Source organism: Ailuropoda melanoleuca, chromosome 1 (assembly GCF_002007445.2).
Source record: "Ailuropoda melanoleuca isolate Jingjing chromosome 1, ASM200744v2, whole genome shotgun sequence".
Lineage (NCBI taxonomy): Eukaryota > Metazoa > Chordata > Mammalia > Carnivora > Ursidae > Ailuropoda > Ailuropoda melanoleuca.
In genome coordinates this window covers 79,846,033-79,872,222 of record NC_048218.1, presented here as the reverse complement: position 1 = coordinate 79,872,222, position 26,190 = coordinate 79,846,033, and the positions used below count along the sequence as shown (strand labels likewise).

The window sequence follows — 26,190 nt, the reverse complement described above, 5'->3', positions numbered from 1 at the left end:
ACGAGCAGGGGGCAGGGAGAGGGAGAAGCAGGCTCCTCACTGAGCAGGAAGCCCGACATAGGGCTTGATCCCAGGATTCTGGGACCATGACCTGAGTTGAAGGCAGGCACCCAACCAACTGAGCCACACAGGCAACCCTACAAAAGTTATTTTAATAATAGCTATCACTTACCAAGTACTTTTTTTTTTCTTGTCAGAGAAAGAGAGCACAAGCAGGGGGAGCAGCAGGCAGAGGGAGAAGCAGGCTCCCCGCTGAGCAAGGAGCCCGATGCAGGACTCAATCCCAGGACCCTGGAATCATGACCTGAGTCAAAGGCAGATGCTTACCCAACTGAGCCAACCAGGCATCCTCCAAGTACTTTCTCTATGCCAAGTCTATCACATCCATTATCTCATTTTATCCTCACAACAAATCTATGAGGTAGGTGTTAACATTATTCCCAGTTTGCAGATAAGGACACCCGATAGAAGGAAGTTAAGATCCTTCCCCAGGATCACACAGCAAGTAAATGACAGAACCATTTTGAACCCAATTATGTTTAACTCTTACTTCTATGTTTTAATACATGTAGGTCATTATCAAGGAATGCAGAAATAATAATTCTTGAATAAACTGAGCTCTAGACTCTAAATCCAGAATGATCTCCACCCAAGAATTCATCCCAACTCACTCTATATGATAATTCTTAACCTCTGGGTGTCAGCCTTCACTGTAACCATCACCAGGCTTTGGACTTTCCACAGCTCTCATGATCTCCTGGACTCTCATTGGGACCCTTAGAAACTAACTTGTTCACACACACACACACACACACACAAATGAATGCATGTTTAACTGCTGAAATCTGAATAAGTGATATGGATCATACTGTTTAAAGACAATTTTTAGAAAAAGGCAAAATCATGATTCTCATACAAATATAAAAAGGAATACACATTGAAGAATTGATTGAACTCATACTTTATGAGAGAACCAGACATATGTTATAACTGATTCAAAGGAAAAGTCAAGAAGCACACATTTATATGGAGTGAAGATACTGAATTGCAAATAGAGGTTATTTTTACACAGGAGGAGGAGGGAAGTCCACTGGAACTCCATAGGACAAGGCAGAGTTCGCATATTGACAATGTTGAATTTTACCTGGGCCCTGTGCTCCCAGAAAACACCAATGGTTAAGAAATCTCTCCAGGGATGCCTGGGTGGCACAGCGGTTAAGCACCTGCCTTCGGCGTTATGGGATCGAGCCCCACATCAGGTTCTTCCTCTATGAGCCTGCTTCTTCCTCTCCCACTCCCCCTGCTTGTGTTCCCTCTCTCGCTGGCTGTCTCTCTCTCTGTCGAATAAAGAAATTAAAAAATCTTTATTAAAAAAAAAAAAGAAATCTCTCCAATCCTTTGCTTTCTGAAATCCCACTACCCTTTTGTGTTCTGGAAACGGCTGATGGAAAAGAACCACCTTTCCCCAAATGACTTAGATAAGACTCACTCACTGTCCACTCTTTCTCATGACTCCCATAGGCCTTACAGGTGCTACCTTTGTTTACTTGTGAGAAGACCAAACAAACTTTTCCCCTTCTGCCTGAACCCACCAGCAAGGCCAGACACAGATCCTCCAACTCCCAGTTCTTTGTCACATGAATGATTAACTGAGATTTGAACTGTTTATCCCCTAAAATGAGCCAGACACAGAGCTAAACATTTAACTGACTGAGACTTCTCCTGACTACGAAACAGTCCCAACTGTAAATCACCTATAACGTATCCACTTCTCCCTATAAAAAGTCTAAGGCAAAACTGCCCTGCTGAGATACTCTGATCTATGAATCTGGGTGATCTCCCTATTGCAACAGTCTAAATAAAATCAATCTTCTTAATTGTTTGGTTTTTGTCATTGGCAATATTCATCAGTTACCTGCAATTTAAAAAGCGTTGATAAATAGTCCAGAGACAATGAACAGGGCTCTTATCAGACAGCTGGGAACTTGGGGCACCTGGGGGCTCAGACGGTTAAGCATCTGCCTTTAGCTCTGGTCATGATCCTGGGGTCCTGGGATGGAGTCCCGCATCTGGCTCCTTACTCAGTGGGGAGCCTTCTTCCCCCCACCCCCGACTCTCCCCCTGCTTATGTTCTCTCTGTCTCTCTCTCTCTCTCAGATAAATAAATTTAAAAACCTTAAAAAAAAAAAAGCTGGGAACTTACTATAGACAATGCTTAATTGCTCATTGAAGTATACATATTTTTTCTATAATCTCCTCCCTTTTGATCAAAAATAATCTCAAAGGAAGAATATTCTTTCATTTATTTATTTATTTATTTTTAATTAACATATAATGTATTATTTGTTTCAGGGGACAAAGGAAGATTATTCTTGATTGCAAATANTTATTTATTTATTTATTTTTAATTAACATATAATGTATTATTTGTTTCAGGGGACAAAGGAAGATTATTTTTGATTGCAAATAAGGTGGTCCCTAACTTCACTGTTTACATTAGTGTAACAAGAGTGATAATTTGCCATTTACGACTTCTTTTTTTTTTTAAGATTTTATTTATTAATTTGACAGAGAGAGACAGCCAGCGAGAGAGGGAACACAAGCAGGAGTAGTGGGAGAGGAAGAAGCAGGCTCCTAGCAGAGAAGCCTGATGTGGGGCTCGATCCCAGAACGCTGGGATCACACCCTGAGCCGAAGGCAGACGCTTAACGACTGCGCCACCCAGGCGCCCCCACTTACGACTTCTTAAACTTGCTTTGCTGAAAGGTTTCCCCCAAAAAAATCTCAAATTGAATTCTAAAAGCCTCTGAGGTTAGATAATCACACCAAGAACTCAATACCAGATTTCAGCTGTGATAGCCATTGTGTGAATTTGTCTCTTCTTAAAGTTCCCCAAATATCCTAAGATTCCTGGGTCTGACAAGAAAGTGACCTTACCCACTCAGAAGCTGAAAACCTTTTAAGCCAGATACCAACTAATTTTCCTGTAAGGGTTTGTAAGCATTGGTTCCATAAAGTCAACCCATTTCCTTAGATGTGTCTGGCCATATCTGATTAAAGGAACATCATCCCCAAATATAATGCTCTAGGCAAGGCCTTGGTTGCATATCAGTGTTTTCAATTATGTCCCAGTAAAAAGGAGAACAGATTCTTTCTGAATCTATGCCAATAATTATATTGTCATGAATATATGATAATTATATTGCCATGAAATTAAGAATATTCAATAAAAGTTTCCAAATTTTAGATGGCTCAGGCAAAGAGAACAAGCTTTCATTCACAAATGTTTCATTTCAGTGTACAAAAGCAGAGTCTGAAAAAAAGCAGAGTTATAATTATTAAATTGTTATGAGTTATATATAGCTTAAGAGGAAAGAAAAGGGCTTCCTTAAATATCCAGAAAACAGAACATTACAAAAATATCAACAATACTTTAAGCAAAAACAGTAATCATCCCTCATCAATTCATCAGTCCTATGTAATTAATTCTATTTCAGTGGATCTTGGGCTAGCGGTCTTATGAAACCACTGGCTTCTCTAGAGTTCTAGAAATCCTGGCTCAGTTCACCAGTATGTTTTCAAAATTGTTTAAGCGATGCCATCAGAAACCTGTACCCCAAAGTATCTGGCATAGGCCTTTTCCACAGAATCCTGAAACATTCCTTTGTGAAGATGGAGTACTCTGGCTTGTAGTTGATTGAAAAGCTTTCAGGGAAGCATCAAATACAAAACTATCTGTATGCAACAAAAAAAAATTTTTTTTAGAGAGGGAGAGAGAATCTTTTTTTTTTAAAATTTATTTATTTAAAGATTTTATTTGGGGCGCCTGGGTGGCACAGCGGTTAAGCATCTGCCTTCGGCTCAGGGCGTGATCCCGGCGTTATGGGATCCAGCCCCGCATCAGGCTCCTCTGCTATGAGCCTGCTTCTTTCCTCTCCCACTCCCCCTGCTTGTGTTCCTTCTCTTACTGGCTGTCTCTATCTCTGTCAAATAAATAAATAAAATCTTTAAAAAAAAAAAATAAAATAAAGATTTTATTTATTTACTTGACAGAGAGAAAGAGTGAGCGTGAGTGCAGGCAGAGGGAGAGGGAGAAGCAGGCCCCTGAGGGGCAGGGAGCCCCATGAGGCTCAATCCCAGGACCCTGGGATCTGACCTGAGCCAAAGGCATGCTTAACGGACCGAGCCACCCACACGTCCCGAGAGAAAGAATCTTTTTTTTTTTTTTTAAAGATTTTATTTATTTATTTGACAGAGATAGAGACAGCCAGCGAGAGAGGGAACACAAGCAGGGGGAGTGGGAGAGGAAGAAGCAGGCTCATAGCAGAGGGGCCTGATGTGGGGCTCGATCCCACAACTCCGGGATCACGCCCTGAGCCGAAGGCAGACGCTTAACTGCTGTGCCACCCAGGCGCCCCCCTGAGAGAAAGAATCTTAAGCGGCTCCATGCCCAGCATAGGGCCTATCTTGGGGCTTGATCTCACAACGTGAGATCATGACCTGAGCCAAAATCAAGAGTCAGATGTTTAACCAACTGAGCCATCCAGGTGCCCCAAATTTACCACCTAGACATTTTTTTAAGTAGGCTCCACTCACAGCATGTTGGAGCCCAACATGGGGTTCAAACTCTTGACCCTGAGGTGAAGACCTGAGCTGAGATCAAGAGCTGGACACTTAACTGACTGAGTCACGCAAGCACCCCCGTATATGACAAAAATATTTTAAATGATTATAGTTAGCTTACTAACTTATTATTAATAATTTTCAAAAATGAAAGAGCAGATAAGAATTCATTAAAAGAATTACACAAAATGATAAGGAACTTTGGTTGTTTCTATGTCATGCAAAACAAGATAATAAAGTCAATCTAAGGGCACCTGAGTGGCTCAATCGGTTAAGTCGGTGGCTCAGGTCATGATCCTGGGGTCCTGGGATTGAGCCTTGCATCAGGCACCCTGCTCAATGGGGAGTCCGCTTCTCCCTCTTTCTCTGCTGCTCCCTCCCCCACACCAATCCATTCGTGCTCTCTCTCTCAAAATAAATAAATAAAATCTTTCAAAAAAAATTTTTAAAAATAAAGTCATTTTTTAAAAAAAATGAACACGGGGTGCCTGGGTGGCACAGCGGTTGAGCGTCTGCCTTCGGCTCAGGGCGTGATCCCGGCGTTATGGAATCGAGCCCCACATCAGGTTCCTCTGCTATGAGCCTGCTTCTTCCTCTCCCACTCCCCCTGCTTGTGTTCCCTCTCTAGCTGGCTGTCTCTATCTCTGTCAAATAAATTAAAAAAATCTTTAAAAAATAAAAATAAAAAATAAATAAAAATGAACACACTTTTTACAAAGAAAAAATATTGAGAGGTGCCTGGGCGGCTCAGTCAGGTAAGCATCTGCCTTTGGCTCAGGTCATGATGCTAGGGTCCTGGGATCAAGTCCCGAGGTGGGCTCCCTGCTCAGCAGGCAGCATGCTTCTCCCTCTGCCTGCCGCTCCCCCTGCTTGTGCGCTCTTTTGCACTCTCTCTTTGTCAAATAAATGAATAAAATCTTTTTAAAAAGAAAAAATATTGAGACATAACGTATCATAATCCTGACTTTTTTTTTTAAAGATTTTTTATTTATTTATTCGACAGAGATAGAGACAGCCAGCGAGAGAGGGAACACAAGCAGGGGGAGTGGGAGAGGAAGAAGCAGGCTCACAGTGGAAGAGCCCGATGTGGGGCTCGATCCCATAACGCCAGGATCATGCCCTGAGCCGAAGGCAGACTCTCAACCGCTGTGCCACCCAGGCACCCCATATCCTGACTTTATATCATGAATATACCAAGCTTTTTGCAAGAATATACCAAGTACATATCAAGAATGTCAAGTAAAGGGGCGCCTGGGTGGCTCAGTCAGTTAGGCAGCTGCCTTCCACTTGGGTTGTGATCGCAGGGTCCTGGGATTGAGTTCATGCCCTGAGCCGAAGGCAGACTCTCAACCGCTGTGCCACCCAGGCACCCCATATCCTGACTTTATATCATGAATATACCAAGCTTAAATAGATAAAATATTTTTTAAAAATGTCAAGTAAAGAGATTCAGTAAGTCTTGAGTAAGTCCTAAATATCTGTGTATTAATTAAACTATATTGATTAGTGATATGAATCCCCAGATGAAGCCCAGAAGATGCTAGATTCAAATTTAACAAGTAAAAATGTGACCATGCTAATATTAAAAAGAAATAATAACTGAAATTATGACCAAGTCTCCAACCACATAACCAAGAGATCTACTGCCCTCTCCTGGAAGCCAATACCCTATGGTTCAGTTCTAGCTTAAAGGAAAGAGGACACACACAGAACCTCTAGACTTACTTTTGCTTTATCTTCCTTTCTTCTTCTTAAAAAAAAAAAAGAGGTTAAATTCACATAAAAAATGCAAAAAGAGTACAAAGAGCTCCAGAGGATGCTTCACTTGGATTCCTCAATTGTGGATATTTCTAAATCATTAAGAAACAGTTGCAGAATTGATGACCCATTAATCCTGAATATTTCAGCACATATTTCCTAAAAATGAGGACACTCTCCTATACAATCACAATATAACCATCAACATCAGAAAATTAACATCAATCCAAGATTACCATCTTATCTACAAGGCCTATTCGAATTTTGCCTCTTGTCCCAATAATGTCTTATAGGTGCAGGATTCAGCCCAGAAATACACTGCATTTAGCTTCAGTCTCCTTCAATCTGGAACAGTTTCTCAGTCTCCTTGTCTTTCATGATCTTGACATTTGTGAAGAGTACTGCCAGTTATTTTTGAGGACTCTCCCTCAATTTGTATTTGTCTAACATTTACTTATAATTTATGCATTTTTTGCAGGAATACCCCAGAAGTGATGCTGGGTTCTTCTCAGCACACCAAGGAAATGCACAATGTCAATTTGTCCCTTTACTCGTGATATAACTGTTAACTTGTAGTTACATGAATTCATTGATTAATAGTTAATTAAATCAGTAGTTAATTAGTAGTTAAAGGTAATTAGCAAGTATGGCATGCTTATTAATTAATAAGTAATTAATAAGAGTTTTGCAAAAAGATGCTTTGAGACCATGTACTTATCCCCTTTCTCATCATAATGATTCTTGTATGAATTATATATTCAGGGATCTTTACAAAACCATTATTTTCTAATTCCATCATTTCTTCTATGCTTATTCATTGGCACTCTAATGTAAAGTAGAGCTTTCCCCTTTATTTTGCTCATTTATATCAGAACATATTCATGGGTCGTTATGTTTTTCTAAGAGTTAAATCCACTATTATCAATATTTATTTTGATGCTCAATTGTTTGGACTTACTCTAGATCAACAAAAAAGAAAGCAGTAGCTAACGATATGGCAGTGCCAGGAACGTGGGGAAAATGACCATTTCATTTGTCGAGGCCCTTCTGCCAAAGACCACCAGAAATATACATGTAGTTAAACAAGTTGGCTTTACTACTCATTGCAACAAGGGAGAACAAAAATCATAGGTAACCATGGGATATCTCAGTGAGAGAGGATTACAAGGAGCCTGTTATAAGATTTGGTCTTCCCTTGGGTGATTTGGGGAGAGTATAAAGAAGCAAGGATCTGCTCAAAATTGAATACTGTCAGAATTCAGGGGCATGATTGCATAAGAAGTAATAGTCATTCATTTAGCAAGAGAGGGGATATTTGGTATTTTGTGGTTTTATATAGTTATCTTGTTCTTGTATGTTAGTAGACAAAATTATGAAGCAGCATTGCCCATTCCATTTTGTCTTGACCATTCTGTTTTGTCCATTCTATCATAGTCTCAGGATAATCATGTCTGAGATTGGTATTCTGTAAGATTGTTTAAAATGAATAAATGGCCTGTGAGTGTTAGATCACTTCTGGACATCAAAGGCTGCTGCTTCTTCCTTTCTCACTATGTGAGAGCGGGAGTGCGGGATTGTGCAATGACACACCTCGGCATTTTAGTGGATTAGCACAGCTCATAACCCAGCTTTCTATAGCCATATGCATCACTGACTTTGTAACTTCTCTAAGTGGCAAAAACAAACATGCTTATATTTCCTTCATAGCATATAAAGTAAGAAGCAAGGGGGTGTGAAATGGGTGAAGGGGGTCAAAAGGCAAAAACTTCCAGTTACAAAATAAATAAGTCATGGGATATAATGTACAGCATGGGGACTGTAGTTAGTAATACTGTACTGTGTATTTGAAAGTTGCTCAGAGGATAGATCTTCAAAGTTCTCAGCACAAGAAAAAAAATTTTTAACTATGTATGGTCACATGTTAACTAGGCTTATGGTGGTGATCATTTTGCAATATATCAAATATCAAATCATCATTTTGTACACCTGAAACTAATACAACGTCATATGTCAATTATACCTCAGTAAAAACAAACAAACAAAAACAAATATATGGCCTACCTTAAAAAACCAGGGGAGGAACTTACAAAGGGGTTTCAAGAGCCTAGCCAGTGGTAGTACTGTCCAAACGAAGAAAGTACAGCTTTATGGTTAAGATCACATTCTCTAGAGTCAGACTACCTGGGTTCACCTTCCAACTCTGCTTCTTACTATGTGACCTTGGGCAAGTTTCTTAGCATCCCCAAACCTCTGTTTCCTCACTTAAAAAGTGGAAGACTAACAGTACCAGTTTCATAAGGTTGTTTTGAGGATTGAATGAAGTAATTCTCATAAATGTTACAGAACTATACATTCAATAAATGTTAGCTGTTATTACAAAACCAAAATTGAAGAAGCAAAAATATATAAACTTAAAATTATATTCCATAATCAGTGTTTCAGTTTAGAAATGATCTAAACATCCAATAGGGGCGCCTGGGTGGCACAGCGGTTAAGCGTCTGCCTTCGGCTCAGGGCATGATCCCGGCGTTATGGGATCGAGCCCCACATCAGGCTCCTCCGCTATGAGCCTGCTTCTTCCTCTCCCATTCCCCCTGCTTGTGTTCCCTCTCTCACTGGCTGTCTCTATCTCTGTCAAATAAATAAATAAAATCTTTTAAAAAAATAAATAAATAAACATCCAATAAATATCCATTGACTCAATTTAGTGTTAGTCCGAAGACTTAGGTTACCTAATCTAACAAATCATCTTCCTAACCATCTTATAAATCATCTTCGAGCTGACATACTACAGAACACAGTTACTGTTGAAATACAGTTTTCAATAAATAGGATAAAATAATAAAATAATTACTGTCAGAATGATGAATCAATTTGATTAAACACAAATCTATATTTTTCATAACCTTAAAAATTAAGAAGTAATGCTAGCTTATTTGAGGAGTATATCTGTATACATTTAGGAAGAACTTATCTAAGTAGAATAAAAACATAAATTTGTATTATACTTACACTGATAATTTTTTTAAATTGCTTTTTATTAAGCCAAAGTTACTAAACTGGCTTCATTTGCCAAAAAAATTGCCTAAATCATGTGAACTTGAATACTTAACAATTCTGTATCAGTTTCTGTAAGAATGCTTTTTAAATCTAGCACATCGAAAGTATTAAAAGTTCAACTTCCTTATTTTCTGAAATGAGGAATATTCAGTTTATATATGTGCTTATTTCTACAAGCCAATCAGAACAGAGATCCTTAAGGAGACCTTATAATCAAATTTATGCCATCTGGAGGTAGCAAATATTTCACTTTCACACAATGAGAGGTAAAAACCTTTCTGAACTATAGACATAACAACAGACAAAGAAGTGCAAATAGAACTTTGAACTTAAATTTTAAAATTTCAGCCATAGGTTAAGAGTAGACACAAAATTATAAAACTCCATGGTCCATATAAAAGACTTGTTCTGTCCACAGTAGATATAAATTCTTCATTGATTTGAACTCCAAATAGACAAACACACAAACAGAAAAGGTAAGTAAACCAGTCTCCGATGTTTTTCATCCAACAGGGACAAGTTATCTATTGACCAGTAACCCATTTACAAAAATCATCAAATTGTCAGACCATTAAATCAAATTTCCAATAAGGAATAATTTATCAGCTAAAACAAACTGAAAACAAAATGAGTAGAAAACAAAATTAAAATTTGGAAAAACACCAAAGTCCTATTGCCTCTTTGAATTCACCTCTAGAAGCCAAAAAAAAAAGATGTGCCACAGGTTTACACCACCCATGAGATTGATGAATGTTACCTGGCTCCGTCAGGTGAATCCACTGGGCATCTTGGTGGAACTTCCAAAACTGTTAAAAGATAATTTCAGAAAAAAACAAAATCAACTCAGGGTTTCAGAGGGGAGAGGGGTGGGGGATTGGGATAGGCCAGTGATGGGTATTAAGGACGGCACATATTGCATGGAGCACTGAGTGTTATACACAAACAATGAATCATGGAACACTACATTAAAAACTAAGGATGTACTGTGTGGTGACTAACATAACGTAATAAAATTTTTAAAAAAAGAAAAATCATGAATCTCAGACAGATATAAAAATGAACACGTGTTAAGATTTTTATTTTCTTTATATGATATGAGGGAACCAAGCAGATGTAATAACGAGTTCAAAGGAAAAATCAAAAGAACACACATTTATATGGAATAAAGTAATGTTGAGATGAATTACAAATAGAGACAAAATTGATTTTTCCACAGGGAGGAAGTTAATTGCATCTCTACCAGACAGGACAAAGTTCACCTAGCTATCAGCTACCTACAACTTTCAGGAGTCTCAAAATAGCTGAAAGACAAGAAACACGGCTAGAATCAGAGAACCCGAAGGGTGTGCTAGAGGTGATGTATAGTTTCCATTGAAACACAAAATTTTTTTCTACAGCTAATATTAATTTATTGCTTATCTTATGTCAGGAATTGTGCTAAATGCTTCATAAGCTTATCTTATTTAATCATCCCGATAACCTAAAGAGGTAGGTACTATTATTTAGAATATTCTGGGGGCACCTGGGTGGCTCTGCCTTCGGCTCAGGTCATGATCCCAAGGTTTTGTTTGTTTGTTTGTTTGTTTGTTTGTTTGTTTGCAGGGACCCTGCTTCTCCCTTTCCCTCTGCCCTTCCCCCCTGCTTGTGCTGGCTCTCTCTCTCTCTCTCAAACAAATAAATAAAATCTTAGAGAGAGAGAGGGAATATTCTGTATTTGCTTGGGCAGTGCATACACTAAAATTCAAACAATGCAGAGAAGATTAGCGTGGCCCCTGCACAAGAATATTTTGCAGATTGGGAAACTGAGGCTAGAGGGTTTGGAAAAATATACCAGGAAGACCTTGTAGCTTTTAATTGCTTTTATCTCTTAGACTAAGCCGGTTTAAAAAAACGCGTGCGCGCGCACACACACACACACACCTTTTTTTTTTTTAAGATCTTTTATGTACTTATTGATCAGAGAGAGAGAGCACAAGTAGGGGGAGTGGCAGGCAGAGGGAGAAGTGGGCTCCCCACTAAGCAAGGAGCCCGATGTGGGACTCGATCCCAGGACCCTGGGATCATGACCTGAACTGAAGGCAGACGCTTAACCAACTAAGCCACCCAGGCGTCCCAAAAACAACTTTTGTGAAATATTTCTTTATACCATAAAATTCACCTATTTCAAGTATATAATTCAGTGATTGTTGGTAACTTTACTGTGGTATAACCAATACCATAAATCAGTTTTAGAACATTTTCATCCCCCTGCAATAAAATCCCTCACACCCCTTTACAGCTAATCCACATTTCACACCCAGATCCAGTAAAACACTAATCTACTTTCTGTATTTATGGACTAGCCTTTCTTGAACATTTTGTATAAATGGAATGATACAATATATGGTCTGTTGTGTTTGGCTCCTGCACTTAGCACAGTGTTTGTGAGGTTCATTCATGATATAGCACGTGTCCATAGTTGATTTCCTTTGTGAATATTTTTCATCATATGGATATATCACATTTATCTATCCTTTCACTGGTTGATGGACATTTAGGTTGTTTCCAAATTTTGGCTATTATGAATAATGTTGCTATGAATAACCATGTGCAAATCTTTCTGTGGATATATTTTAATCTCTCTTGGGCAATTGCATAGGAGTAGAATTGTCAGGTAGTGTAGTTTTATTTTTAACTTTTTGAAGAACTTAAATTGTTTTTATGGTTTCATCATTTTACATTCTCATCAGCAATGTATAAAGTTCTCAGCTTTTCCATGTCCCCACACATTGGTTATTGTATGTCTTATTTATTTTAACCATTCTAGAGGGTATAAAATGGTATCTTATTGTGGTCTTAATTTGCATTTCTCTGACGACTAGGATGTTGAGCCAATTTTTACGCATTTATTAGAAGTCGTCTTAAAGGGGCGCCTGGGTGGCACAGCGGTTAAGCGTCTGCCTTCGGCTCAGCGTGATCCCGGCGTTATGGGTTCGAGCCCCACATCAGGCTCCTCTGCTATGAGCCTGCTTCTTCCTCTCCCACTCCCCCTGCTTGTGTTCCCTCTCTCGCTAGCTGTCTCTATCTCTGTCAAATAAATAAATAAAATCTTTAAAAAAAAAAAAAAAAAAAAGAAGTCGTCTTAAAAGAAAGTGATTTTGGGGGCTCCTGGGTGGCTCAGTTAGTTAAGCGGCTGCCTTCAGCTCAGGTCATGATCCCAGAGTATTGGGATCAAGCCCCACATGTCCATGTTGGGCTCCCTACTCAGTGGGGAGCCTACTTCTCCCCTTCCCCTTATCTCCACCTCCACTTCCCACCTCAACCAAACCCCACTCATGCTCTCACTCTCTCAAATAAATAAAATCTTAAAAAAAACTGTGATTTTCTTAAGGGTACTGGTTGTGCTTGCACACACTTCTGCTCACTCTCTTGCTCTCCCTCCCACCCACTGAGAGAGACTTACAGCATCTCACTTAATGTTGGAATCACACACACACACACACACACACACACACACACACACATTATAGTAAACATGTGAAAACTTACTCCTAACTCACATATTTACACAAGAATGAAATCCTTGATCTAACTCCCTTGGGTAGATATGCTGTTGGAATTCAGAACTTTTCAGATTTTAGAATGATAATAAATTGCATATACCATATATCACATAATGCTTCCACAGGGACTTGGGACAGTATTCATAATCAAACACATTTCTATTTCTGTGGAAAAAAATGTATGAATATTCACACTAAGAGGAATAACTATAGATCATAAACAGCTTCAAGTCAGTTCAGGTTGGATTGTGCTGCCAAATCAGTTCACCCCAAAATAACCAAAAAAAAAAAATTTATTTTCAGAACTTTCTGGATTCCAGAATTGTGGATAAAGACCTGTGGGGCTATTTATAACAACCTAAGAGTTGAACAGGCTACCTGACAATATTCAGGTTATTTGACATTTAATTAAATATGTATTAATTTTGTTTTTTCAATTTACTTTTTAAATATTGGAGCCAATAACTTTTTCCCAAATCTCAACCATTTATTTTATTTGTTTAAAGATTTTATTTATTTATATGAGAGAGAGAGAGAGAGTGAGAGAGAGAGAAAACACAAGCTGGGGGTAGGGCAAGGCAGAGGGAAAAGCAGGCTCCCCACTGAGCAGAGAGCATGATGTGGGGCTCAATCCCGGGACCCTGGGATCATGACCTGAGCTAAGGCAGACACTTAACCAACTGAGCTGCCCAGGCACCCCCTCAAATCTCAACCATTTAGTAGGCTACTAGGAATCTCTTGGACTCTGGGCACTGTGTCCCCAGTACAAATAAAATACTCCTGTGGATTTATGCAAACAAGAGAAGGCACTCAGAAACAAGAACAAAAACGAAAGAGTGGTATGAACTTGTAAGAACAATGAAGGAAGGCTAACGGCTTGAGAATAACGCCCAAATGAGGAAGGAGAACATGTACTCAGTACCTGTGAAATGCCCAGCACTGAACTAACTTTTTTCAAATGCCATCTCTTTAACCACCATCCAAAACCTATAAAGGGGGGATTATTATCCCCATTTTGGAGATGAGATCAAATACGCAGAATTTAAGAGATTTCCCCAGAATTAAAAAGTCAGTATGTGAAGGAGCCAGGATTTGAATCAATGTCTTCTGATTCGAAGGTTGATACTCTTCCCACCATAATGTCTTGATATATTCAGAATAGAATACATACAAAGAGAAAGAGTCATCCTTGGGGAAGAGATTTTTGTCTTTTCCATTAGTTAGAATAATTAAGCCAACTGGAGATAAGCAAAAATGACCAAGAGAATTGAATACCAACAAGCATAAGGAAAGTGGAAAAGACACCCAACTAATTTAAGAGATTTCACATCTCTAAGCCCGAATGAGTTTCATCAAAGGTTAACATAAGTGTCTGCAGTTGTAATTTCAGAAACAGAGTTAGCAAAAGTCAGAATCATGGAGAAAAGAAGAGTATCTGACGAATGCATAAACATTTTCCTTATTTCTAAAATTTGGGGGGGATAAGTAAATTCCAAAAACATTAGGTCAGTAAAGTTTGACCTCAATCTTGAGCAAAACTCTTAAACAGAAGCTTAAACCGATGATTTATAGAACAGAATATAGTGATCACTATTTCACTAAACCCAGTAAGTATACCAAAATAAGCCCTTCTTCTCTTTTATATGGTTCTTTAACTGATTCCGAGAAGAGGGTCTTAAGTTAAAGTCCATGGCTCATGAACCTTGAAATTGTATGCAAAATTTAGTGCATGTGAACATTTTTCTGGCAGGACAAAGGGTCTTTTAGCTTTCACTAAACTCTCAAAGTTGTAGACTCAGGGGCTTTTGTGACCTCATGACAGTGGAAAAAATGGGGTCTCTGATCAGCCTGTGCAGGTCCTGTGAGTCCTTTCTTGTCTCCATGGTGATGTCCTTTGCCTCTTCGTTACTGGGTGCTCTGATGACAAGTCTGTCACTGGCGAATTCTTGGTTAGTCTTGGCGCTGATAAAGTTTTCCTTCACTGGCTTGGTTCCACCTCCACAACTGCCGCGGCTGTAGACCCCGCTGAGCCTCACGCGGAGCCTCCATCTGACCTTGACAGTCTACCCCACAGCCTCCACTGCAGAGGTGCTTCACCAGTCCAGGAATTTCTGATTCCCTTCGATATCTCACGGGGACCAAAGGAGATGCAGGTGTGCAAACCAAGGCCCTCTCTCTGCCTAACCACTCTGTACTCTGTAGCTTCCATTTACCAGTCTGGGGCCACAGGGAATAGCAGTCTCTTTCCTGGATCCCAAATGAGTGATAGGGCATAAGCCTCCTCTGCTTTTGTCATTCCTCTCAACCTACCTAGCCCCCTCTCAAACACACCCATATGCATGCACACACACAGATTTCAGCACAGAGGATCAATGTGTGTGTGTGTGTGTGTGTGTGTGATATCACACATTAATGTTATCACTTACTCCCTTCCCTCTTCTCTCCTTTGTCCCATATTCTATCAGACCAGAAAGAAGGATTTCGTCCCCTTCTACTGCAGCAGAGATTTTCCATAGGTCATATATTCTTATAGGGGCAACATTTGCCCTCCCCCAGGTCTATAAAAGCAGAAGAGTTACAGAGGAAAATTATTTCTGGGGCTGCAAGGGGGTAGATGTAAGTGTGTTCAAAGGGAACAGTGAGGATTGAAAATTTCATAGGCTTAGTATTTTTAAACATTACCCTATTACACATGATAATTGCCTTGAAATATTTGAAAGGTATGATGCAGACGATAGAGTTAACTTACTCTTTATTCTCTACTGGGCTGAAATTATACCAGTGGTATAAGCTACGAGAATGCAAATTTGGATTTTTAAAAAACTTTCCAGTAACCAGAAGTTTTGTTCAAACATAAAATAGGATAACATAAGAAATAATGGGATGGCGTCACTGGAAATGTTAATATGTTATTCACAACTAATGAATCACTGAACATTACACCAAAAACTAATGATGTGCTATACATTGGCTAATTCAATTTTAAGTTAAAAAGAAAAACAAAACACAAGTTTGGATGACCACTGATCAAAGACACATGGGGGAAAAAATCCACCTTGGTTTAAAGATGATAACAAATGACTTCAAAATTACCTAAAGATACAGATTCTCATCTTTTTTTCCAAATGAGGTATTCATCATTTATCTTCTGACATCATTAGCAAGTAGACTGCAGACTGACATGTCCCTGAGTTGGCCATCCACTACTCCCTCTATCTCAGACTACAAAAAGTAGCCAAAGACTTGATGCCAGAGGTAGAGAGGAAAGGTCATATGCAAGGAATTGAAACACCAAACCCGTGTCATGTTTTGGTACGGGGTCTAAATTTACACTACTCATAATGATGTGGGATCTTTAATATGCACACACACATACACACACACACACACACACAAAATGACTGGACCTGGTAAAAATCCAAAGGCTATGTCAGAGGCAAATGACAATTTTCTTTGCAGAAAAACTTCACAACCCAAGCACATGAAACTCCCACTGAAATAATCTTCTGAAGATGAGTTTACAATCAAGAGTTACAAATCATGAGGAAACAAATCAAGTAAGACAAAGCTAGCAAAATAGTTAGCATACCAAGAACAAAATGTAATAAAACAATCTGAAAGGAAATGCTAAATAAATATGTTCTATCAAAAGAAAATTAGAAAGCTCTGCTTAATATGAATATTTTATTGAGCAAGGAACAAACTGTTGGAGAATAGGGAGACTTCTGATCCAAAGTAGTTAAGAAACTTGAATCTCAGCAGTTACAGCTCAGTTTATAAAGCATGAAATGTGGGAATGCATTTTCTATTGTGACTGGTTACTATAAACACACTCTTTTTCATTGCAAGCTTAGTTAGTAGCTGATTAGCTAGGAAGCTCCCCCCACCCCGCCCCGCCTTAAGTAAGCTCTATGCCCAATGTGGAGCTTACACTCACCACTCCAAGATAAAGAATAGGGGCATGCTCCACCAACTGAGCCAGCCAGGTGCCCCATGGCTAGGAAGCTTTAAGGTCATGCTGAGATGAAGAAATCTTAACTTTTGTTTGAGGTCAGAGTAAGCATTTGGGGAAATCAGGACAGTTTTAAGTTTTGGTTGCATGATTATGAGTGTTTGGTCTAGGAATATATTCGAATTGTAGTCTCCAGTTTGGTTTTGCTTTAACAGTTCCAAATAAGAAAAGATTAAAGAAATATTAGAAACCAAAATGAAAGAACAGTACAAGAAAGAAAGAGAGAGAGACAAGGAAGGAAGGAAGGAAGGAAGGAAGGAAGGAAGGAAGGAAGGAAGGGAGGGAGGGAGGGAGGGAGGGAGGAAAAGGAAAGGAAAGAGGAAGAAAGGAAAGAACCAAAAGATTGGTTTCTTAAAAGAACCAAGTAGAACTTAAACAAAAAATATAATCACTGAAATGGAAAGCTCAGTGGACAGATTAGACAATAGTTTAAATATAATTGAGAAGAAAATTTACCTGGAAAGTAGATCTGAAAGAATTACTAGGGACATAGATAAATGGATGGAAAATATGAAAGAGGGGTATGTTAGGCAGAATAAAGATCCCCCAAGGACGTCCACATCCTAATGTCTGGAACCTGTGAATGTGTCAAATGGAAAAAGGTGAATTAAGGTTGCAGATGGAATTAATTTGGCTAATTGGCTGACCTTGATATAGAGAGAGTATCCTGGATTATCCAGGTGGGCCTATTGTAATCATAGGGGTTCTTGAAAGTGAAAGAGGAGAGAGAAGAGCATGGGAAGCAGAGAGATGGCAGTGTGAAAAAGACTTGCCAATGTTGCTGGCTTTAAAGATGGAAAAATGGGACCATGACCAAGGAATGCAGGCAGCCTCTAAAAAGTGGAAAAGACAAGGAAATGAATTTGCTCCTAGAGCCTCCAGAAGGAATACAGCCCTGGCAAAACTTTGATTTTAGCTCAGTGAGACTCTTCAGACTTCTGGCCTACAGAACTGTAAAATAATAAATCTGTGTTTTTTAAAACTAAGTTTATGATTTGTTACAACAGTGGTAGGAAACTAATACAAGAGGTTAAAGGCATGTAAGGTAAAGGGAAATGATCCAACATATATTTAATAAGAGAAAAAATGGAGCCAATATATTTTTTAAATGGCTGAGAATTTTCCAGAATTGAAGATTCAGATTGAGAGATCACACAAAGGTCTGAATGTGATACATATCAACTAATCCACAACCATACATACACATTGTAGTGAAATATGTAAGAGAAAGTCTTAAAAGCAAACAAAGCCTCCAGCATGGGCAAGAACAAGACAACCAGAACTCTCTTTCCAGGAAGGTAACAAATGTCAGTGGTCAACCAATGCTATCAGTATTCAAAATTAGGCTCTAGGTGTGGCCTGTGATCCTTTAATCCAGGGATTCCTGGGTGCTGGTACACTCCCGGATAAGAATTTAGAAGAACAAAGATGGAAGGAAGCTGGTTCCACAAAGAGAGATTTCCCTTCTTCCTTGTTCTCAGTCTTCTACTTCAAGGTAAGAAGGGGGCAACAACAGGGGAAAAAGCAAAGACTCTCTGTAAACACCTAGAAACTTCTTACAAATTTCCAACTCCCAGAGATTATCTAAAATGGGCATTATTTCATAACTTTGTTATAATAATGCCTGATGGACATTCCTTCTCTGAAAGACAGAAAATATCCTTCCAGAGATGTGCCACACAGGAACACTTCTATTTCTCTTCCCATGAACCATCCCTGATTGTCTACTCTTCCATTTAGCCCATATGTCCATTCATCTTTCAATACCCAGGTATGACTCTTTTTCTCTACAGCTATGAAATCCACCCTATTGTAGCAAAGTGCTCACTTTTAACCATAACTTCCCCACCCACCTACAGGATCCAAGTGCCCTAGGTTAGGTAAGATGCCAGAAGGTAGCAGGTGGAGAGTGAAGATGGAGTGTGCTACTCTTTCAGGGAGTTAACATAGTAGAGTGGAAAGAACATGGGATTTGGAGACAGATGAACCTGGATTTGAATCTTGGTCCCTTACTTGGCTCCTTATGTAACCTTGGGCAAATTGGTTGACTTCTCTGAGCTACAGTTTCCTCATCTGTAAAACAGGACCTACCTTGAAGAGTTGTGAGGATGCAATGAGAGAAAGTGAGTAGCACAGTGGCTGCCTGGCATTTGATAGGTATCAATAAATGTCATCTCTCCCCCTTAGGTTGTCATATAACTTCTAGATAGGGGGAAATAGGGGAGGGCTGTATGAGAGGTGGCTTTAGAGGCCAGTACAAGAAAGAGGAACAAATTGTACACCTAGTCTACTCAGTAGAAAACATTAGAAATGTTCCTCTGGTCACTCACAGACCATGCTTGACAAGTGAATATTCATTGCTCATAGAATGATTCAAGGACTTGCCCGGACAGCACTGTGACTCCAGGAATGGATAAGGCTTGATGTCTTCGGGACACAACCCTCTCTCATTCCAGGTTGTTGTTACTCTAATAAATTTCTACCAGTAGAGAATTGGAATATTTATTAGTCAGAAAAGAGGGGAAGGCAACACTTCAAAAGCCTCAAACTAGAAAACTGATAGAAAGTTGGGCAGCAAAATAGGGGAAGGAAGGAAATTTGGGGCAGCGAAGGTGAAATAGGTGCATTCTCTTTGGGCATCCCTCTGCCCCCCCCACCAAATGGAATCCTATCCAATGGATATCACTGTCCCAAGGGTCAGTTTGCATATAGATTTGGGCATGCTTTGCATGGAAACAGAAAGATTAGAAGAAGGCCAGAGCCCTAACTCAGCTTACCACATTAGCTTCCATCATTTGCCTTCCAGCCCAACCCATGCTCCCTGGCCTTGTTGGGGAGCACCCAGCATCTGGGCCTCTCTTGGTGATCCACCTCCCTCATTCTCTATCTCATCATTGGGGGTGTATGCTGCAGCAGCATCAAACAAATTGGGGTTCAGATCAAGTCGGTTTCTGCCCCTTAAATATTTGACATCAGGAATTTAATTCCTCTTATTACATCTCAGTTGACTCATTTATTACATAAGGATAAAAATAATTTCCACCTTATAGGGGCTTGGGAGGATTAAATAAGGTAATTTGTTTAAAGGGGTTAGACTCTACCTGGCACGTAGTCAATGCTCAATAAATGTTAGCTATCGTTATTATCACAGGCTACCCCCAAGAGCCTTTCATAGGCCCTCTCATATAGACAAAAGGAGACTTCTCTCCCTCTCCTCACACATTCTATGTCCACTACAGGAAGGGGCAGTACCTTCATCAACAACTGCTCAGGGTCTGGCCAGCATGGGATGTACCCCACTGTTCTGAATTCAGTGTTCAACAGGAAGGCCTTCCGTCCAGTCACCAACTTCAGCATCCCCACCCTAGTCAACATCTCTTTCACTATGTCTGCCATCCTAGATGTGGTGAGTGCTGACCCCTCTAGCCCTTAATTTTTCCCCACCCTGGCAAGTCAACCCCAAAAGCCTTTGTCTGCATTGCAGCTTTCTCCATCATTGCTATCTGGCATTTGCCCAATGGGGATCTCAACGAAACTGTATCTGTTTCAGCAGGATGAGATATAAGAGCACGTAGAAGAGAATTTCTTTTCTTCTCACCCAGTGTTTCTCTACCCTGGCTTCATGCCACTATTCAGGCTCCACTCCCAGAGGTTCTGATTGGATGGAACCCAGACTTTGGTATTGTTAAGCTCCTCAAGTGATTTTAAGATACAGTCAGTGTTGAGAAGTCCTCCTGTGAATTCTCCCCCCATGGCCCAAAACATCTGTTTTAATCAAGCTTTTGTCCTTGACCTACATGTTGGCCTTGATCATAGCACCAGTATTACATATCTTGGGGGTTGGTAAACAGAACTGGGGAGTGGGAGGAATGGACAGACTTCTTACCAGCATCATATTGGAAATCGGAAATTCTTTTGACAGGATGAACAACTACAGCTCTTGTCATCATTCCTGTGGCTGGAAATGGTATGGCCAATACTGTTTATTCTTTCCCTTCATTTACAGTCAGAAACGATTTTAAACAAAGATATAATTATGACCTTTATGTACCTTACAACATATCTTTGAAATACATGATAGAGAAATTGAAAAATCTACAATTATGGTTAGAGGCTTCAATATACTGCTTTCAAAAATCAAGTAGAAAAAGAATAAAAATATTGTGATTTTTAACAGCACAATTAAGAAACTTGATTTAGGAGTGCCTGAGTGGTTCAGTTGGTTGAGCATCCAACTCTTGATATTGGCTCAGGTCTTGATCTCAGGTTCCTGAGTTCAAGCCCCACATTGAGCTCCATGCTGGGTGTGGAGCCTACTTAAAAAAAGGAAGAGAGAGAGAGAGAAACTTGATTTAATAACATCAAACTTTGCGCCAATGAACACACATAAGCCCTTCTGACACAAATGGAATATTGTCCCACACTGACCCTATTTCTGGCCACAAAGAAGATCTCAATAAAGTTGAGAAAGCAGAAAGTATCTAGACCACATCTGATCACAGTACAAGAAAATGAAACTAACCAGAAAAAGCACTCCCCAAGAAAACCTTATTTCTTGGGAATTTAAAATTAAACTTCCCAAGTTTAATTGGAGTTTTTAATAAAACCCCAAACTACTTTGGGCTAAAGAGAAAATAAAACAGGGGCACCTGGGTGGCATAGTCAGTTAAGCATCCGACTCTTGGTTTCAGCTCAGGTTGTGCTCTCAGGGTTGTAAGATCCAGCCCTGCATCAGGCTCCACACTCAGCTCAAGGTCTGCTTGAGACTCTCCCTCTCCCTCTGCTTCTCCCCACGGTGTGTGCACTGGTGAGCTATCTCTCTCTCTCTCTCTCTCTCTCTCTCTCTCTCTCAAATAAATGAATAAATCTTTAAAAAATAAAGAGAAAACAATTAAATAGAAAATATGAACTAATTAGAAATGAAGAGCTCTACAAATGAAAATCAATGAATATAGCCAAAGTATAACTCAATAGACAGTTTATATCTTAAGTGCATTAATTAGAAAACAAGAGGGGGGAAATGAAAGTAAATGAAATAAGTTTCCAATTTGAAAAGCATGGCTGAAGGGAAGGAGAGAGGAGAGGAATAATAGTAATGATCACCTAATCTTGCTCTCAAAGTATAGTTCCCAGATGGGCAGCACTGGTTGATTGTACCACCTGGAAGACTAGAAATGCACTCAATTTTGGATCCCACCCAGCATAACCAACCATCCCAACATGCCCAAGACTGAGGAATTCTCAGGACATGGAATTTTCAATGCAAAAACCAGCAAAATCCTGAGCAAATCAGGATGAGTTAGTCACCCAACCTACTGAATCAGAATCTACAGTTCAGTATGATCCCCAGGTGTTTTATATGCAAAATGAGAGTTGAGAAGCACTGACCTAGTACAAGTCTTTATTTAATGTGCATAGAGCCCTCTGTTGTGGCTGTAGTTCCACAAACTGCAGCTGCGGTTGAAAGTGTCCTGAGACTAAACAAGCCCACCCAGAATTAGACAATCCTTGAAAACAGTTTTCAAAGAAGGTTGCCAGACTTGGAAAAGGGAGTTTGGAAGGGTCATCCCAGAGACAAGGGAGGGTGGTGCCTGGCACCTGCCAAGGAGAGGAAACCCACTAAGACTCTTGGCTTCAAAGAACCCAGGGACTTTTGTTCAAGTTCTCCTTGCAATAAAGACTGGTGAAAGGGGTCTGGAAGACAGCTGAAGCCATGCTAGATACTAATATATAATACCTATGAACAACATTACAGTTTCAAAATCCATTGATAAGCCTTATTTTATTTGATACCTACTAATTTCCTTATTTCACACTAAGGAAATTCTAGCTCAGAGAGGCTAAGTTACTGATCTTCCATCTCTGAATCTCATTCCTACTGAAGAAAGGAAAGGATTTCTCTGATCACTAGTAATTTCTCACAGAAATGGGAAAGGAGAGGGATCAAAAATTTATGAAGAAATGAATGCAGAGTGCTTCAATTCTATCTAATTCTTATTTCTTATAAAAAGGCCAAAGTGAATTTATCAAAATATTTATTTCACAAAGTTGAGTGATAGAAACACATGTTTATTATATTATTTTATATACTTTTTATGTTTATGTGCATGAAATATTTCATAACTTTTTTAAAAGAAAAATCAAAGGACAGGAAAAAATAGCCTCAATTCATATCAGGCTCTCACCTCTCCTCCACCCATTTATCAGATGGAACCCAGAGGAGTGTGAGGGCATCACGAAGATCAGTGTGGCAACCAAGAACCTGTGGCTCCCAGACATTTTCATTGTTGAGTTGCATGTATTAAGGGCTGGGAAAAGGCAGAGGGAAGCCCCAGTTTCTGAAATCAGTAGAATTTACAGTCTACCATTGGAGCCACTACAAATGGTCTTAAATGACTGAGAAATGACCAGAAAGGTAGGAAGAAAAACCATAACACCTGCATCCCATCCCTTCTCTCTCACAGCATGGATGTAGATAAGACCCCAAAAGGCCTCACAGCATATATAAGTAATGAAGGTCGCATCAGATATAAGAAACCCATGAAGGTGGCCAGCATCTGCAGCCTGGACATCTTCTACTTCCCTTTTGACCAGCAGAACTGCACGCTCACCTTCAGCTCATTCCTCTACACAGGTGAGTTGCAATGGAGCCTTAGGGATGTAGGTGAATGAGAGCAACAAATAAAACAACAGAAAATAAAATATAAATAAATTATAAACAAATGGTAATCAAGGTGTATGGGTGGAGCAAAGATTAAGGCTCTATGGATATTTAAATATTTTCCATAAAGGCAGAACACAAATCTATCTTGTTGATTACCATTCCAAGCTCTTTCAAAGTTTCTGTCATATGGTAGATACTCAAAAATATGTGTTAAATGAAAGGATGGAAAAAGAGAGTGCAGTTGAGTCAACAGGAAACTGTATCCTTGGGAAATGATCTGGATCTCCCTTTCAGTGGAGAACATGTTGCTTGGCATGGAGAAAGAAGTGTGGGAAATAGCAGACACATCCCGGGACATCGTTCAGACCCATGGAGAGTGGGAGCTCCTGAGCATCAACAAGGCCACCCCAAAGATATACCTGGGCACCAGTCTATATGATCAGATCACGTTCTATGTGAGTTCAGAGGCCCTTGCTTTTTCCTTCCTTGCTTGCTTCTACCCTTACCTAGAATCTCCACCAAGTGGGTATCTCCCAAGTTTCAGGGTTTCTCAGTTTTACTTCTGCCAGTTCTGAACCTTCTCTCTTGGCTACCCAGACACACTCTTTTTCCTAAAGCTCACTGCTCTGGCCTAACTCACCCATGGCAGTTTCTATACTTAATTATGAAGCTACATTCTGCATACCTCCAGATCTCAGGGTGATATCAGACCAACAAGAAAGGCAGAGACACAATCACTACTATTCCTGGCAGCCTCCAAATCCCTTATCCACTTCCCTCTCTTTCCTCTCCCAAGGTGGCCATCAGGTGCAGGCCCAGACTCTACATCATAAACCTTCTGTTGCCCAGTGGCTTTCTGATTGCCATCGATGTCATCAGCTTCTACCTGCCAGCAGAAAGCGGGAATCATGCCCCATTCAAGATAACTCTTCTGCTGGGCTACAACGTCTTCCTACTCATGATGAATGACTTACTTTCCACCAGTGGCACCCCCCTTATCAGTATGGCCTCTCCAGACTTTGGGAAAAGAAGGGTGGGAAGGACTGACTGAACTAGCTCAGGGAAGGGAGATATACTGGGAAAAGGAGGCTCTCTGCTTGCAAGGATAGGATTGGAAGAGAGAAGTCCTAGGTTTGTGCCTCTGGCCCACATGTAGGCCTACCTTTCCTCCAGGTGTCTACTTTGCCCTGTGTCTGTCCCTGATGGTGGTCAGCCTGCTGGAGACCATCTTCATCACCTACCTGCTGCACCTGGCCACAACCCAGCCCCCACCCATGCCTCAGTGGCTTCATTCTCTGCTCCTCTGTTGCACCAGTCCAAGGAAATGTTGTCCCACTGCACCCCAGAAGAGAAATAAAGGCCTCGGCCTCCCCCCTGCCCACCTGCCTGGTAAGGGTCCAGCACTGCACACATTTCCTCTTCCCACACAGTCATTTCTCTGCTCCTGTCTCCTTCCCTGTCCCTCTTCCTCCCCAGGTGAACTTCATGGTCCTGGCTGAGTCTCCGTCTCTCTGCAGGTGTGAAGGAGCCTGTGGAGATGGTGGGCAAGGTGTCAGGTCCCAGAGAGGCAGAGTTAAACGGGTGTCCTGGGTCAACAAGGGTCCAGCAGGAAGAAGAGACTCAGAAGCAGCACTTGGTCAACCTGTGGGTACAGTTCAGCCACATGATGGACACCCTGCTCTTCTGCCTCTACCTGCTCTTCACGGCTACCTCCGTGGTCATAGTTACCATCCTCTGGAACACCTAGGCATGATGTCTATCTGCTCTTACAGATCCCAGCCCAGAACTGCTTCTAGCTTCCAGAGACTAGTCAGGTTTTTGCCTTGTTGAGTATCAACTGTCACAGCCCAAAGATGACCAGTTCCCTGCTGCATTCCACGCATCTCAATCCAGCTCCACTGATCAGTCTCAACATTTTCCTCTTGTATCTGCATTCTGTAGACTTCCCTCAGTTTTCCCATGTGGTTCTAGTCTTCCCTTATGTCTTCTCCATAGCAGCCCCACCTCCTCTGCTTGCTTACTTGTCCCAATAAATCATTCTGCAGAGATCTCTGGTTCTTTATCATGTTTTCAGATAGGATATTAACTATTCAGGACTGCTAGTTTTAAAATATCACCTGCGCATCCCTCTGCCTTTGATAAAATTTTGATGTCATAACAGACTATTCTCTTAACTTCAAGTCCAATGTGACAACAGTCCTGTCTGGGAAGTTTTAATTTTCTTAGACATTTTATTTTATTTTATTTTAGATTTTATTTATTTTTATTTTAGAGAGAGAGTGAGCATGAGCAGGGGAGGAGCAGAGAGGGAGAGAGAGTGGGAGATAATTTCCAGCAGATTCTGTGTTGAACACAGAGCCCGACACAGGGCTCAATCCCAGAACCCCTGAGCTGAAACCAAGAGCTGATCGCTCAATGTACTGAGCCACCCAGGTGCCCCTCTTAGGCATTTTAAAAGACTACTTGTAGATTCTTTTATTCATCTTTTTCATTACTGTACAGGCGTACTGCAGAGATATTGCAGGTTAGGT

The 26,190-nt window shown here is 40.3% G+C and overlaps 2 protein-coding genes and 1 non-coding gene across 4 annotated transcripts in view; 2 read left to right on the top strand and 1 right to left on the bottom strand.

Annotated features, from left to right (window-relative positions):
• ABCC5 (ATP binding cassette subfamily C member 5) overlaps positions 1–26,190 on the bottom strand; it is a 176,078-nt gene that overhangs the window by 137,602 nt on the left and 12,286 nt on the right. The window contains exon 2 of the mRNA XM_034661871.1: positions 10,199–10,247. The gene's annotated coding sequence lies outside the window, so the exon portion shown is untranslated. The remainder of the gene's footprint in view (positions 1–10,198; positions 10,248–26,190) is intronic.
• LOC117795516 lies at positions 11,152–11,259 on the top strand. Its single transcript, XR_004619570.1, has one exon. It is a non-coding gene; the product is annotated as a U6 spliceosomal RNA (small nuclear RNA).
• On the top strand, positions 18,424–25,418 carry LOC100473349 (5-hydroxytryptamine receptor 3E). 2 transcript variants are annotated; one of them, XM_002915691.2, is made up of 9 exons: positions 18,424–18,490; positions 20,235–20,401; positions 20,918–20,972; positions 23,190–23,289; positions 23,460–23,629; positions 23,954–24,114; positions 24,456–24,660; positions 24,833–25,048; positions 25,177–25,418. In XM_002915691.2, exons 1-9 carry the CDS (start codon positions 18,424–18,426, stop codon positions 25,404–25,406), a joined length of 1,371 nt encoding a protein of 456 aa, XP_002915737.1. In that variant the 3' UTR covers positions 25,407–25,418. The 2 variants fall into 2 exon arrangements, with proteins under 2 accessions (XP_002915737.1, XP_011218636.1); XM_011220334.2 differs by lacking the exon at positions 20,918–20,972 and having other exon boundaries at positions 20,235–20,405; positions 23,157–23,289.

Bases quoted from the DNA above. Each gene is read 5' to 3' on its own strand.
- LOC100473349 (XM_002915691.2), top strand. From the start codon at position 18,424: ATGGAAGGAAGCTGGTTCCACAAAGAGAGATTTCCCTTCTTCCTTGTT. The intron at 23,630-23,953 runs GTGAGTTGCAAT...TCTCCCTTTCAG, and splicing joins CAGCTCATTCCTCTACACAG to TGGAGAACATGTTGCTTGGC. The intron at 24,661-24,832 runs GTATGGCCTCTC...CCTTTCCTCCAG, and splicing joins CAGTGGCACCCCCCTTATCA to GTGTCTACTTTGCCCTGTGT.